The sequence below is a fragment of the Triticum urartu genome, chromosome 4A, assembly GCF_056163025.1.
Source record: "Triticum urartu cultivar PI428250 chromosome 4A, HENAU_Tu73, whole genome shotgun sequence".
Taxonomy (NCBI): Eukaryota; Viridiplantae; Streptophyta; class Magnoliopsida; order Poales; family Poaceae; genus Triticum; species Triticum urartu.
In genome coordinates this window covers 536542784-536556177 of record NC_141876.1, presented here as the reverse complement: position 1 = coordinate 536556177, position 13394 = coordinate 536542784, and the positions used below count along the sequence as shown (strand labels likewise).

At 47.5% G+C, this 13394-nt stretch overlaps 1 protein-coding gene and 2 pseudogenes across 2 annotated transcripts; all 3 read left to right on the top strand.

The window, feature by feature from the left end:
- Positions 1-4681: 4681 nt before the first annotated feature.
- On the top strand, positions 4682-4835 carry LOC147976470 (U2 spliceosomal RNA; annotated as a pseudogene).
- Positions 4836-4860: 25 nt separating this feature from the next.
- LOC125555206 (U2 spliceosomal RNA) lies at positions 4861-5042 on the top strand (annotated as a pseudogene).
- A 3526-nt stretch (positions 5043-8568) lies between these two features.
- Positions 8569-12892, top strand: LOC125552630 (glycosyl hydrolase family protein 43). 2 transcript variants are annotated; one of them, XM_048716247.2, is made up of 4 exons: positions 8569-8938; positions 9009-9100; positions 9519-10125; positions 11822-12892. In XM_048716247.2, the coding sequence occupies exons 2-4, from the start codon at positions 9090-9092 to the stop codon at positions 12668-12670; spliced, it is 1467 nt and encodes a 488-aa protein (XP_048572204.1). In that variant the 5' UTR covers positions 8569-8938; positions 9009-9089; the 3' UTR covers positions 12671-12892. The 2 variants fall into 2 exon arrangements, with proteins under 2 accessions (XP_048572204.1, XP_048572205.1); XM_048716248.2 differs by lacking the exon at positions 9009-9100 and having other exon boundaries at positions 8571-8938.
- The last annotated feature ends 502 nt before the right edge of the window (positions 12893-13394 follow it).

Genomic DNA, 13394 nt, shown 5'->3' with positions numbered 1-13394 from the left:
ATGTTCTGAGATTGATGTTGCTATGACTTTGCTATGCTTAATTCTTGTCACTAGGGCCCGAGTGCCATGATTTCAGATCTGAACCTATTATGTTTTCATGAATATATGTGAGTTCTTGATCCTATCTTGCAAGTCTATAGTCACCTACTATGTGTTTTGATCCGCCAACCCCGAAGTGACAATAATCGGGACCACTCCCTGTGATAACCGTAGTTTGAGGAGTTCATGTATTCACCATGTGTTAATGCTTTGGTCCGGTACTCTATTAAAAGGAGGCCTTAATATCCCTTAGTTTCCATTAGGACCCCGCTGCCACGGGAGGGTAGGACAAAAGATGTCATGCAAGTTCTTTTCCATAAGCACGTATGCCTATATTCGGAATACATGCCTACATTACATTGATGAACTAGAGCTAGTTCTGTGTCACCCTATGTTATGACTGTTACATGATCGATCGCATCCGGCATAATTCTCCATCACCGATCCAATGCATCCGAGCTTTTCATATATTGTTCTTCGCTTATTTACTTTTCCGTTGCTATTGTCACAATCACTATAAAACCCAAAAACATTACTTTTGCTATCGTTGCCACTACTATCATATTACTTTGCTACTAAACACTTTGCTGCAGATATTAAGTTTCTAGGTGTGGTTGAATTGACAACTCAGCTGCTAATACTTGAGAATATTCTTTGGCTCCCCTTGCGTCGAATCAGTAAATTTGGGTTGAATACTCTACCCTCGAAAACTGTTGCGATCCCCTATACTTGTGGGTTATCAATAAGACGCACCAGATAATGTCACAATTCGATGTGACGCCCATGAGGCATATTTAAAAAGCCATACCTCTTCGATGAAGGTTCGGCTGTGTTATCGTCTGCCTTCCTCTTCGACGACTTGTTCGGCGCGGGCGCCGCGCTCTTATGAGATGCCTCTGGTGTAGCATGGCGCGCCGAGCGCCTCCCCTTTGGAGCACGAGACAGTGCAGTGGGTGAGGTACAGTGAGGAAGCTCTTTTGGAGGAGATGTCTCCTGATTACTTACATGTGAGGCAGGAGGGAGGCCGGGATAGTCGGCAACGATTGGCACTACCGTGCCATCATAGCTCGCCTGGTAGAATACTCCCTCCTCAAGCTCTACAAATATGTCCGGATCCTCTTAGTATCCGGGGTCAAGGTCCCGGTTATGGTTCTCCGGCTGTGGAGCGGGGCTATAGATCCCCGCTATAACATTCCGCCATTCCTATTGCAAATCGACGGGTTAATGCCAATTAAACATGACTCAGGGAGAGGGTTGAGTAGAGTGGTGGGATTAAAACTCACCCAGCTAGGAGGATTGTACATAGAAAATCCTTCCCGGAGCGTAAGACGAGTGAACTCCTCTTTCTCCCCTTTATACGGATCGGCCAGTATTGCGGCCAGGGTGGTAAGGGAATCCGGACCCTTTCGTCCACAGCGCGAGGTGTCGTCTTCCCCATTTGTAGTGCCACATGGGAAGCCCCCTGAATTGGAGCGGCTGAACACCTCGCGCTATGGAAGTGGCCATTACCTCGATTATTGATAATCCGGATTGGACGAGTGTCCTTATCTTGCCCATTAATTGTTGGACTTCCGCACTATCTTCCTCCTCGAGGCTCCGAGGGCGCCAGCTGTGGTGTTTCTTCAATGGAGCACTGGTAAATTCAGGAAGGCCCATTCGGACTGGGTCTGGGAGAGCGACATCCTCAATATAGAACCACTCTGAGGGCCACTCTTCGGACACCTTCTTTGGCGTGCCAGATAAGTATCCGGTCCCAACTATGCACCATATTTCAGCGCCGCCCACCTCAAATATAGATCCCTTTTGGGAGCGATGGACGAGGCAGAACAATTTCCTCCATAGCTCGAAATGGGCCTCGCAGCCCAGGAATAGCTCGCAAAGAGCAACGTAGCCCGCGATGTGCAGAATGGAGCCCGGCATGAGATTGTGTAGTTGGAGGCCGTAGTACTCCAGAAGACCTCGAAGGGAGGGGTGGATTGGAAACCCGACGCCTCTTATTAAGGATATAAAGCACACTAGCTCCCCTTGGCTGGATTGGGGAATTTTTCTGCCAGGGCTTCGCCCGTAAAAGAGGTCAATCCTGCCCGGACAGGGACTAGATCCACGGGGGAGGGGGGATCCCTGTGTTTGAAGCTTACTTAGCTGGCCATGGGATACTGAGCATTTCCCCCAATCGCCTTTTTCGGAGCCATGGGGGCGGGAGGAAGAACTGGGAACGCTAGCCATGCTGGAATGGTTTCTCCTAGCAAGCTCTAAGGATTTTCCGCTCGATGTGGAATGGGATCTGAGATCCAGTCCCTTTAAATAGACGCCCTTCTTGCATGGCCAGGGTGTTATGTGCAAAAAGTACTCTGACCTTTCGTGTTTTCTCGACACGTGCAAGCCGAAGCGGTGGAGGCGCAGAAGCCAATGGGTACGACATTAAATGGAAAGCCGAGTATGACTCTTCGGATCAGACGCTTTGAAGTGTTCGGAGGAAGAACCCGCCTTACAATGCCGAAGACTATCAGTGCGCCGGACACATCGTCATTGAAGCCTGGTTCGGGGGCTACTGAGGGAGTCCTGGATTAAGGGGTCCTCAGGCGTACGGCCTGTGTGACATGGGTCGGACTATTGGGCCATGAAGATACAAGATAGAAGACTTTCTCCCGTGTCCGGATGAGACTCTCCTTTGCGTGGAAGGCAAGCTAGGCGTCTGGATGTATTATTTCCTTTCTCTGTAAGCGACTTTGTATAACCCTAGGCCCCTCCGGTGTCTATATAAACCGGAGGGTTTAGTCCTTAGGAACAATCACAATCATACGTGTTAGACATCTAGGGTTTAGCCATTACGATCTCGTGGTAGATCAACTCTTGTAATCCTCATATTCATCAAGATCAATCAAGCAGGACGTAGGGTATTACCTCCATCAGGAGGGCCCGAACCTGGATAAAATATCGTGTCCCCTATCTCCTGTTACCATCGACCTTAGGCGTATAGTTCGGGACCCCCTATCCGAGATCCGCCGGTTTCGACACCGACACGCGCCGCGCGCCCTGGTGGGTGTGCCCACCTGGTAGGCCCCCTATGATAGTTATTTGCTCCATTATTTTTCATATATTTTAAAACAATTCTCTGTAATTTTTCAGCTCATTTGGATATGTGCAAAATAGGTAACTCCGACGTAGCTTTTTCAGGTCCAGAATTTCAGCTGCCGCCATTCTCCCTTTTTGTGTAAACCTTGCATATTATGAGAGAGAAAAGCATTATAATTACTCCATGAAGCATTATTATGCATAAAAACATTATAAATTACAGTAGGAAACATGATGCAAAATGGACGTATCAATCACCTTTCACAATACCACCACAAACTCTTGCAACCGTTTTGCTTTACTCCTTAACAACTTGTAGGCACACTTTATAAATCTCCACAAGAGACAAAATCAATTCCCCCGCGTCCCCTATGGGATCGATACTATTATTTTAAAAAGCTACAGCCAAACCCTGTGCACTTGCAAGCTATCAATGACCGACGACACAAGGTGTTGCATGATGTTGCGATACAAGTGGGGGATGGGGGCACAAATGCTATAAAGGGACGGTGTTGTTGCAGGCTCGACACTGGTTGCAAGGGGCATGCAGGGCCGACATCCGAGGATGAGAAGGATGAGTCAGTCGATATTGCAGTGGCAGGGGATCTCATATGCTTCACATAGCAGGTTTGGATGTCACATGTTTATGCGTGCGGGCGTTGTAACCGTGTGGAGGACGACATGGTTCATCTGCTTCATAGGTGCGATCCAAGGGCATGATCTAACTGCCAGCGACCCAACTAATTCTGGCACAAATCGGCCAACTAATACTTAGCGTGCTCCCTCAAGAAAAACTAATACTTAGCGTGCCCTTTGTTTTGTCGAGAAGAGTAAGGAGATTTCTTTTAATTAGTATTGAAGGCAACAAGGAGGTTGTTTAATAAGAAAAAACCATAGAAGTAGAGAGAAACCAAAACGAAGCTTATTGCCATGAAAAAATAGGGAGCGGTGTACTATTACCATCATGAACACTACAGTTCCAAATGTAAGTAAAAGAGCCAGTCCACATTTGTCTCTACCAAACAAACAGAAAGTTCTGGCCTTACTTATTGTGACCTTATTCTTGTATAAGACGAAATGTAACCTTATTTTGCGTGAAAACGTTATCTTAAGCTAATCCCACATCAAGCTCAATTGCATCATCTGCCTTTTTTAAACTATGAGGGAAAATTGCATCATCTGACTAACACCACCACGAGGAAAGTTTCATCCGAGAAAAGAACACACCACCACGAGGACACAACGGATATACACAAAGGCAAAGATGGCACTGAAATCCTTTTTTTTTCCCTCCCGGGCAATGTGCAAGCTTCGAGCTTTCAAGCGAAAAAAGGGAACGGTCCAGTCTAGTTCACTGGGCCATCTAGGCATATGGGGCATTATGGGCTGGTATCTTCGCATTGGGCCTCAACTTCAAGCCCTCACAAAACGGCTGGTCAGCCGGAAGCGCAGAGGCAGCAGCTCACGAGGCGCAGCTGCTGGTTCGTTTAGTCCCACCTCGCTCGCGGGGAGCGGTGGAGTCGCTCGACGAGCCTATAAAAGGAGGCGGAGGGCGACACAACAACTCATACCTTTCTCGGCCTTTTGGCTAAGATCAAGTGTAGTATCGGCAAAATTGGTAAATCTGACCTTAAAACCAAAGTATTTCATAAATTAAACTGTTTTAGAAAATATTTCACATTGCTCCGCTGCATATTAAGGGTCAGCTGGGTGAAATACTTTCAAGAATAGTTTAGTTTATGAAACAAATTTGTGCCTTTTGTCTGCAGTATCTGTTTTTTCAGTTTAATATCTGATATGTGGACCATGTGCCTATAATGATATTAAATTTATTTCTTGTGGGGAAAGGCCCACCACAGTGGCTTGCCACTTGGGCCTTCATGTGTCGCCCGGGCATTGCACTGCTGCCCGGGCCCGGCGCGCCCCAACCAAAACAATTAAATATTTTTTTCCTGTGCACAAAGAAATTGCGTACGTGCACCGTATTAAGAGTTGCTTCGCGCAGCCTTCAAGTTTAGACATATTTCAAGGACTGGACTGCACATAATTCGCATCACGTGCACCAACTAACAGGGTTGTTAGATGTGTCATGCTTGGTCAAGTTAAGCATAAAATAATTACTTCCTCCGTTTCTAAATATTTGTCTTTCTAAAGATTTCAAATAGTCATCACATACGAATGTATATAGAAATATTTTAGAATATAGATTCACTTATTTTACTCTGTATGTAGTCATCATTTAAAACCTCTAAAAAGACAACATACGACTGTATGTAGACATATTTTAAAATATAGATTCACTCATTTTACTTTGTATGTAGTTACTTGTTAAAATCTTAGAGGCAAATATTTGAGAACGAAGGAAGTAGGAGTTACAGCGAGCCGTTTCCGGGGAAGCACTGGCCGCATCACGTCGTTGGCTTTTTCAAATCCATGCCCAGAAACAACTTCAAGGAACGGAATCATATCACGTCTTGTCAAACCCATGCCAACTTAGCTTTGCGGTACAAGATTAGAAGCCACAAGTTTAAAGCCGAACCACAGCGTACGTGTTTGGTTCGCCCGTAATTGTCATCCCATGGGCATCGTTTCCCTTTCAGAACAAGAAACCCCAAAAAGAACAGACAGTTTGCTAGCCGCTCCTTGCACGACGACTGATTCAAATGTGCTAATCCACGCATCTAACATGATGAAAGGGCTCAGCAGGCTCATCGTATACAAATCGTACAAATAGTGTCGTGTATGTAGCATTGCTCAAAAAGAACACAAGCATCACTTTTGTCGCATGAGACTTGTGAGTTGTGATAGGGCTCGTGCGTGGGGCATGATTGACAAGGATTATGCAACATCTGCATTATGTCTGTGCAGTGGCCGAGATTGAGCCGAAATCATGAAGGGGGGGGGGGGCATAATTGCTTTTAGCTGGTTTTTAGAGATGTTTACTTCTGAGCTTGGGGGGGGGAGGGGGGGAGGCATGGCACACGTTGCCCCCCCTGCCGCCAGTGTGTGCGTGAACCAAGCATGGTGGGTTTAGGTGTCATGCTTGGTGAGGTTAGTTATGAATTCTCGAGCTGCTCGAGTCCCTTAGCTTCCCTTCGGTAGTGTCGCCCGCCGGAGTGGGGATGGGAGTGGAGCCTGGGTTTGATGTACAAGGTAGTGTTATCTTAGTTATGTTATTGGCTCTTGTCGCGTGTGTGACCGACACTATGCGGTGATTTGGTTGCATGTTGTGGAGAAGCGGCGCGCCACTACTTGTGAGTGGCGTGCGGTGCTGGAGATGCACTTTCCTAGCTCCTGTTTCATATATGTGTGTGTGTGCGCGCGCGCGCACGCCCATAGGGGTGTGAGGGGGGTGCTGTTGGGGTGGGGTCATGCGACGACTTTGAAAATCAGGTCGTTCTTTGCGATGGATCTTAAGGTATTTGGAGGTGTTCCGCCCCTGTCTTGTTGCCACCATGGTGGTGAAAAAGGTGAGAATGATCTGAATCTAAGCCAAGCCCAAGGATCTATTGTTGTCATCGGCTCTCATCATCAACATCTTATGCTTCTATTTCGACCTTCGGCACGAGAGCTTCGTATCAAACACAATATTTTCTTTGGCGAGCGATTTGGGTGGCTTGAATCTAATGCAACCCTCAAATGGATTTGAGGGCAAATCCCAACGGCCATATTCAACCCTCTGATGGCAGGCCCTTTTTCCCTTGGCATGTGCTGGAAAGGTTGTGTTTGGAGATGGTGGCCAATCCATCTCAGGTGAGGTCACCTTCAACAAGGTCGCCCAAACCTTCATGATTTGACTGTGGTTTGGTTTCTTTTTATGGGGTGTTGAATGTAAAACAAGAGGATTTGATTGCAATTTCTTATTTTGTTTCTCTAGCAGTCCACCCAAAAGAAAAACTAAAACAAATCAAGACGGAGGCAGGCAGCGAGCGGGACAGCTGGAACGAACGAATCAGTATCTTCCACTTAGCGGTGGCAGGTCTTATAATTTCATGAACTTTAGATCTGACGGCTGCAGACTCCTGGGCTATACTGCATCAACGGCTGTAACAATTTGAGTGATGTGGCTTCATGAGAATGCAGGGAAATTACCTAGTGGGGTGCTCCTATTTAGATATAGAAGATGTGTTTATCACTAGTAATTAGCGCTTATTATTAAAAGAAATCCCTCAACTAGTTTTTAATTCTTTGTCTCTCTTTATTAGTGCACATAGATAACCATCACAGATGCACACAAAGGCAAAAGAGAAAAAGAAGATAAAACAACTCTAGCTGAGCTCCAACTATGGCCTCTAGAATAGGAAGGGAAAAACCCCATTACATAGCCCCTTGCAATTGGGGCCTCTTCTACATGGTCCTCGTAAGATAGTTGGCAAGGCGGGAAGAAATTCCATGTTATGCCCCCAACACCTTCCTGTCCTCCCATGTGTCAGCGGTCATGTAGTCACTGTGCTCCTCTCTCATCGTCACGTGCACCACCTCCAACTATTCTCTCTCCTCCATTCCCATCCCCTCGACAACCTGCCTCGTCTTTAGCCGCCCGACCCCTGCATCTGAAACCCTACCTCAGCCAACATTATGTCATCGTCCACCTTCATCCTTCTCGATGCGGTCTCTCATTCTGCATCCTTGACGCTGTCTCACCTCCTTACGCACCTCCGCAACGCCGCTGTCCACCTCTGGCATCCCTGAGTCGGAGCTCTGCTTCGTCCGCCTCCGGCTGTCCCAAAGCAAGACCGCTCTCCGCCACATCCTAGTGCTGCCCAGCGGTGCAACGCTCTACTGAGCATTTAGTAAAGATGAAGGAAAAATGAAAATGCAAATTAAACAACAAGCTAATGGTATCTGCGCTCAATGCAAAAGTGAGCACACAACACAACATACCGGTTAAAAAGATATATGATCTACTGCCTCCTTCAGATTTACTAGGCTTGCGGGTATCCTAGATTGATAATTTAACCAGCAAGTAATAAATCTCAAAATGCATACCACTAAAAGTATATCATTTGAAGTTTATAATACTCCGTACAAGTTATACTATGTTGATCAAATTGTTATTACTATAGAAATACACACAGGCCTAATAAAAACGGAAAAGAGGTAGTGTCGCTGAGTTGGTGTTTTTTTCTCTTCATCCCTGTAAATGGAGCAGCTCATTTTGCTTTGGGTGTGGTTAGATCTCAGTCGACTGAGATTTAACTAAGTCAAGTGATATAACATGGAAGAAGAAAAAGAAAATGCCAAGATTTTTTTTTGCACGGATCTCAATATAAAACCTCACAGATATAGCAGCAAGACTGTTTTGCTTTCGAGGGCTTAAAATATGGAGCTAGCTCCGGAGATGCTCTGGAACCTCGTTAATTAACGTGGGACGAGAAATTTTTTCGCCTACGTTTAAAAAACAATGATGTGAGTAGCCAAGACATGTCAAGCACGGCGACCATCCCCATCCCCAACCCGTCCCCGACCCGAGCCGCAGGGCACGCCCGCCGCACAGCGGCCGCAGCACAGGTGTCTTCCGCCCCGCCAATCCGCCACCCCCACCCACCATTACGTGACGGGCGACCTTTCCAGGAGCGGCCCGCCCCCGCAGCTCCACTGTCCGTGACCGCGACCGCCAGGAGCCAGAGTAAAGCAGAGGCGCTCGTCGTCGCCGCGATTCGCCACTAGACGACTCGCATTGCCAGCCGCTCAAGCCAAGCGAGCCCCTCCATGATCTCCCCGGGAGCCAGATCGCAGCTCCGCCTAATCTAATCAGAGAGAGCATCTCCCTCCCCATCATCGTCTGACGGGATCTCGGGGCCGGAGCACCGGCCCGCCCATGGTGAGTGAGCGCCGCCGATTTCTTTAATCGCTTGCTGGGGAGGTTATTCTTATTCTTCTTCTGCTGGTAGGTGGTAGTACTTACCAGGCGGGATTGGGCTTAGCTTAGCTTTTTTTAGCTCGTCCTCTTCCGCTCCCTGGATCAACCCGCCATGGTGGCTTGGTGAGCTTAGTTGGCTTCTCTTTCTTTTGCTGCTCCTTTTTCCTTTTCATTTCGTTTGCGTGCTGAGTGGGTAGTTTCTTGAACTGTCCTCTGTTCTTGGCGCCAATTTCGCCGGATTCCTAGTACAGCTCCCCGTCTTGACTTGCTCCAGCTGAGCTTAGCTGAGAAGAGGATGTGCTCTGCTTTGGCAAACCTTCCCGAAATCATCTCGTGACAAAACATGGGAAATTTCTGGCCATGCTGCGCCAAATTGGGGATGGAATCTGGCGCCCGCGAAATGCTGGACTTGTCCCAGCGAACCTCTGTTTCTTTCTTGATTTGACACATGTAGCCGCGAGCCTGCTCATTTTCCGCAAATTTCCAAATTCTATCTCTTTACAGTCTGATAAGGCATCCTTTCTTCCTTCTCCTGCCGCAGCGCGTGCCAGCCGGAGCGGATGAGCGGCGGCAGCATGGCCATGGGCGCGAGGAGCAAGCACCATCCCAAATCTCTGGCCCTGCGCTGCTACTGCTACGCGGCGAGCCACCGCTCCCTGACCCTGCTGGTGTGGTGCCTGGCGGCGCTGCTGGTCCTTCTGAACTTCCACCTGCTCGTCACCCACGGCAAGGATGACCAGGGCGGCAGGCCCCGCGAGATCCACCGGGCGATCCTCAGGGAGCTGGAGGTGGTGGAGGAGGAGAGGTTCCAGGTGACGCCCGCCCGGAGCCGGAGGAACCCGCGGGCCGTGCGGCGCAAGGGGGAGCACACCAAGCCGCTGTCCGTGGTGGACGAGTTCCTGGACGAGTCCTCGGCCGTGCACGACATGTTCTTCCCGGAGCCGAGGACGGCCATCGATCCCGTCCACGGCGGCAACGACAGCATGTACTTCTACCACCCCGGGAGGGTGTGGCTCGACACCGACGGCAAGCCGATCCAGGCTCACGGAGGCGGCGTGCTGTACGATGAGAGGACCGAGACCTACTTCTGGTACGGGGAGAACAAGGATGGCAAGACTTACAAGGCTCACAGCAAGGGTGCTGATCGAGTAAGTCGAACTGTTCTGACGCTCTGAATATTTTCTGTTATCATTTGTATGTCACTCCTGAAGAGCTTCCGTATCATTTTGGTGGATTAATCAGAGAACATACATTATTGCAGATTTGCCGTACTCGAAACGTACCCCTAACTGAATTTAGAGCCAGACATTGCATTTACATTTATTTGCTCTACTCTTCACTAATGCATCAGACAATATGTACAGAAGCAGAATTGATCAGCCCTCTTTTAGTGCACATGAGCCTGATATACGTGTGAGTAGGCCTAGCAGCGTAGTCAAATTGTAAACAAAATGGGTGGGAAATGATCAAGTATATTTTGTGTCACTACACCAGTCCTATGCCTGGCTGCAAGATTAAGGAAAACATGCCAACAGACGGACTACACTATTCTCAGATAATCAAAATCTGTATTCCTGTATACAAGATTCAGTCGATGGAGTTGGCAATATCATTCACACACAACAAAAATTGTATAATTCTACAAACGTTTTAGTAAGCCTATTTCCCTTTTTCTAAATACCGTTGCAAGGGTTTCAGTACCTGTGGAGTAGTGTGTGCTAATGCATGCATCTAGATTCTGTCGCTGAGGCCCAGTTGCTAGGGGACATGTTGGAAGTAATTTTCGGTTCTGAAGGTAAGGACGTTACCCGGGCTGCGTGAAGGCAGGTCACTAGAAACGTAGGTTAATGTAGTATAAATTTTAGGGATAACAAATAGATAATATCTTCGATACCTTATCATGTGATAATTGTTTGGACATTTTTGGTCTGATGCTATTCGGTTGCATAAAAGAATACTCTGTGTCCATTCCTAGTTATTTTGTTTGAACATTTTAAGCAAGAAGACACACAATGCCTGCGCATCATCTAGAAAAACCGTTATTCAGTGTCAAGTTGTTGCAATCCAGTGTCAGCAGAATTAGATGGCAGATACATGATTTTGCAGTCAAGTATCAATAGAATTAGAAAGACAATGCTTGTGCATTTTCTAAGAAGACTATTGTAGGTTTTTCAAGAAGTTAGGGAGTTACTTTTTTTCAAGAAGTTAGGGAGTTACTTTTTTCCTTTTGTGGGAAACAAGTTAGGCAGTTGGTTTAGGAAATTTACCATGATCATAGTTCTTTCGTTTAACTAACCCAAGGGGACCGCAATAGTGCCACACAGCATCTAATACTATCAACTAATCAATTTTAATAGGAATTTGACACTGGATTTCAAAAATTAAGAAAATGTGCAGTTCTGATTTGGTGTGAAACAATTTTTTCTAGACCATCAAGGATTCCTGGTTAGAGTTTTACTTACACATCCTTACAGAGTACACATCTATAGACCATGAAAATGCACCACTATGTAGACATACACTTGCATCTTGCTTCGGACATACTCCCTCCGTTTACTATTATACGATCTTCTAACTTTTTTCTGATTCGGATGTATATAGACGCATTTTAGTGTGTTTGTTCATTCATTTCAGTCCGTATGCAGCCCATATTGAAATATCTAAAACATCTTATAGTTGTGATCGGAGGGGGTACATAATCTAGTGATGTTCAGTTGAACTTGCTATGTCATTTGTTGCTTGTGACATACTACATAAGTTAGTGATGTTCAGCAGTTGAACTTACCATGTCATTTGCTGCTATGTTTTGTCATGCCATTCTGACCAAGATAAACTACCTCCCAGGTTGACATTGTTGGAGTGAGTTGCTATTCTTCGAAGGACCTGTGGGCATGGAAAAATGAAGGGGTCGTGCTCCGCGGCGAGAAAAAGAACGTGACACATGACCTCCACGTATCCAACGTCCTGGAGAGGCCGAAGGTGATCTACAACGACCGGACCGGCAAGTACGTGATGTGGATGCACATAGATGACGCTAACTACACCAAGGCGTCGGTCGGCGTGGCGGTCAGCGACTCCCCCACAGGCCCGTTCTCCTACCTCTACAGCAAGCGGCCGCACGGCTGCGAGAGCAGAGACATGACCATTTTCAAGGATGACAACGGGAAGGCCTACCTGATATACTCATCCGAGGACAACAGCGAGCTCCACATCGGCCAGCTGACCGACGACTACCTCGACGTGACCGACGACATGAGGAGGTTTCTCATCGCGCAGCACCGGGAAGCGCCGGCGCTCTTCAAGTTCGACGGCACCTACTACATGATAACCTCAGGGTGCACGGGGTGGGCGCCCAACACGGCGCTGGCTCACGCCGCGACGTCGGTCATGGGGCCCTGGGAGACGCTGGGGAGCCCCTGCGTGGGAGGGAATGAAATATTCCGGTCGACGACCTTCTTCTCCCAGAGCACATTCGTGCTGCCACTCCCAGGCCTGAGAGGCTCCTTCATCTTCATGGCCGACCGGTGGAACCCTTCGGAGCTGCGGGACTCGCGCTACGTGTGGCTGCCGCTGACGGTGGGCGGGGTGCCGGATGAGGCCGCGGACTACAGCTTCATGTTCCCGCTCTGGTCCCGGGTGTCGATTTACTGGCATCGGCGGTGGCGGCTCCCCGAGGGGTGGACAGATTCTTGAAATTTGAAAGTTTGAGTTGCTATACGTTTGTTACACATGATAGATACGGGTTTATTGACATTCGACACACAGTGGAGGGGGTGTGTTGTATAGGTCAGATGTAGATGCTAGCAGAGTTGTAAATGTGCAGTTTTGAGATTGTTCTCAAGTCACATAAGTATGCTTGTGTCCCCTGTGAATAATGTCAGGATGTAAATGGACAGCTCCTTGGACATTGTGGGACTTGCCCGTGCTGACCACCACTTCTTATATGGGACTATGTCATAGTCCAATTAATTTTCTTGTGGCGTACGTGGTGTCCACATAGTACCACATATTTACAAAGCAAACTGACACTGATATACAGTACTAGTGCAATACAGTGCCATTAGTACAGGCATAATTAGTACTCCCTCCAATCATTCAGTATAGAGCAAACATAGTACAGGAAACTGCCTACTCTAAAAAATCTCTAGATTCAACATTTATCTACAACTTAGATTATCAAAGCTGAACCCAAAGGATGATTCTGGCTACCAAGATGTAATGGAGAGCGACGAATCTGCATCAATGAGGTGTCTGAAGTCTGAACCTTTCATCTACCTAGAAGCCTAGAAGGGATGGCATGCGATGAGGTGTCTGAAGTCTGAACCTTGCTCCATATATATCATTCAGTTATCAAGTTGCTGCAGCCTGAATCTGCATCAATCCTCACCGCCTACTACTCCGGCATCCACCGGTCCCA